We start from the raw sequence: 1,412 nt of genomic DNA on the forward strand, positions 1-1,412 counted from the left end.
GTGCCTGCTCTGCTGGGCCTCGTATCCGGGGCGACACAGCAGGCAAATAAAAAGGAGACACACGCACAATATAAAATTCAAATGTACTGCCTGCTTCCCCCCTCTATTCTTTCTGGAACTCAGCAACTATTAGAATGAAAGCAGCAGCTACGTTTTCTTAGTTCTACAGGTGTACAGAGAATGCTCCACTGCTGAATGGCTTGTGAGTGAATGCTGCACCTTGCCCACTTCTTACCTTATCCCCTTTGGATGCTGCCCTCGCTTCTTCCTGCATGAGAGGTGTCGTCTGCTGTGCCACTTCACAGGTATCCTTATACATCTCTGCCATGATAAACTGATGTTTCCACTACAACAAGAAAGGACAAAAAAGGAATTCCATTTGACTTGTTCCCTACAAAGGAAGCACGCACAGATAAGAAAAAACCTTACTTCCAGATAGCTGACACGAGCTTCTCCTGCCCTTATTTGTTCATTCAAGCACTTCTTCTGAACAACCTCATCATTTAACTGAAAGAATTGAAAAATACTCAAATATCAGTGAATGGAAAACACTTTTCTTTGTAAACAACACTGAAATCCTTTGACGGAGTTCCTGAGCAGCAAAGAGATTTAATAAACAGCTGTTCTGTTCTTTCTCTTCTTTTCATAAAGAAGTGACATAAAGGAACACACTCCAAAAATGCCTAAAGAATCCAGAAACAGAGAGGGTGAGAGTGATTTTACACAATCACACCACTCCTGCCTTGGGCAAACCAGAGCATCAATTCTGCAAACATCCTGTACAGACAAGTAGCACTGCTAACTCAGACTGGGAAAGTTACTGACTGTAGGAAATAATTCCTCTTGCCTGTTTTCTTAAGGATTCGTTTGCTCCCCTGAGCTCGTCCCGACATTTGCTGATCTCCCTCAGCGACGTTTCAAGCTTTTTCACTTCTGCATCCTTCAGCTGTAGAAATATCACATTTCAAACATGATGAACCAGAGCACTTTTGAAACAACTACAATTTCAGTACTCAAACGATCCAACAAACTTCCATTTCCGTATTTCAAGTGCTTTAAAGAGAGAAGCATTAAAGCTGGCAAGCACACGATGGCTTCAGATAGCAAACACCAAGCTAAATGGCACCTAAGGCAATAAGCATCCTTAAGTTACCCACCTCTGTCAGTTTGTCCAGACAGGCCTCTCGCTCCCTGAGAGCATCTTCTCTTTCCAGGAGCTGGAAAAATCAAGGGAAAAATGTTGAAATGGCTCCAAAACCTGTTCAATTTTCACTTAATCCTGATTTTGCCCTGCAGATGGGGTTTTGTTTTTATTTATGGTGTTACGCCACAGGTGACTAAAGTGACCGATACAGCTTGAAGTAGTATCATCCCATAAATATACCCTTTTTCTTTGTAAATCTCTCTCTGAA

The 1,412-nt window shown here is 42.1% G+C and overlaps 1 protein-coding gene across 1 annotated transcript in view; it reads right to left on the reverse strand.

Annotated features, from left to right (window-relative positions):
* LOC104915711 (coiled-coil domain-containing protein 138) overlaps nucleotides 1-528 on the reverse strand; it is a gene marked incomplete at its 3' end in the record, with an annotated part of 1,633 nt that extends 1,105 nt beyond the window's left edge. The window contains exons 1-2 of the mRNA XM_031557533.1: nucleotides 430-528; nucleotides 236-346 (exon numbers count right to left, since the gene is read on the reverse strand). Of these exons, the coding sequence (XP_031413393.1) occupies nucleotides 236-328 (93 nt within the window). The remainder of the gene's footprint in view (nucleotides 1-235; nucleotides 347-429) is intronic.
* Nucleotides 529-1,412: the final 884 nt, after the last annotated feature.

Source organism: Meleagris gallopavo, unplaced genomic scaffold (genome assembly GCF_000146605.3).
Source record: "Meleagris gallopavo isolate NT-WF06-2002-E0010 breed Aviagen turkey brand Nicholas breeding stock unplaced genomic scaffold, Turkey_5.1 ChrUn_random_7180001846328, whole genome shotgun sequence".
NCBI lineage: Eukaryota > Metazoa > Chordata > Aves > Galliformes > Phasianidae > Meleagris > Meleagris gallopavo.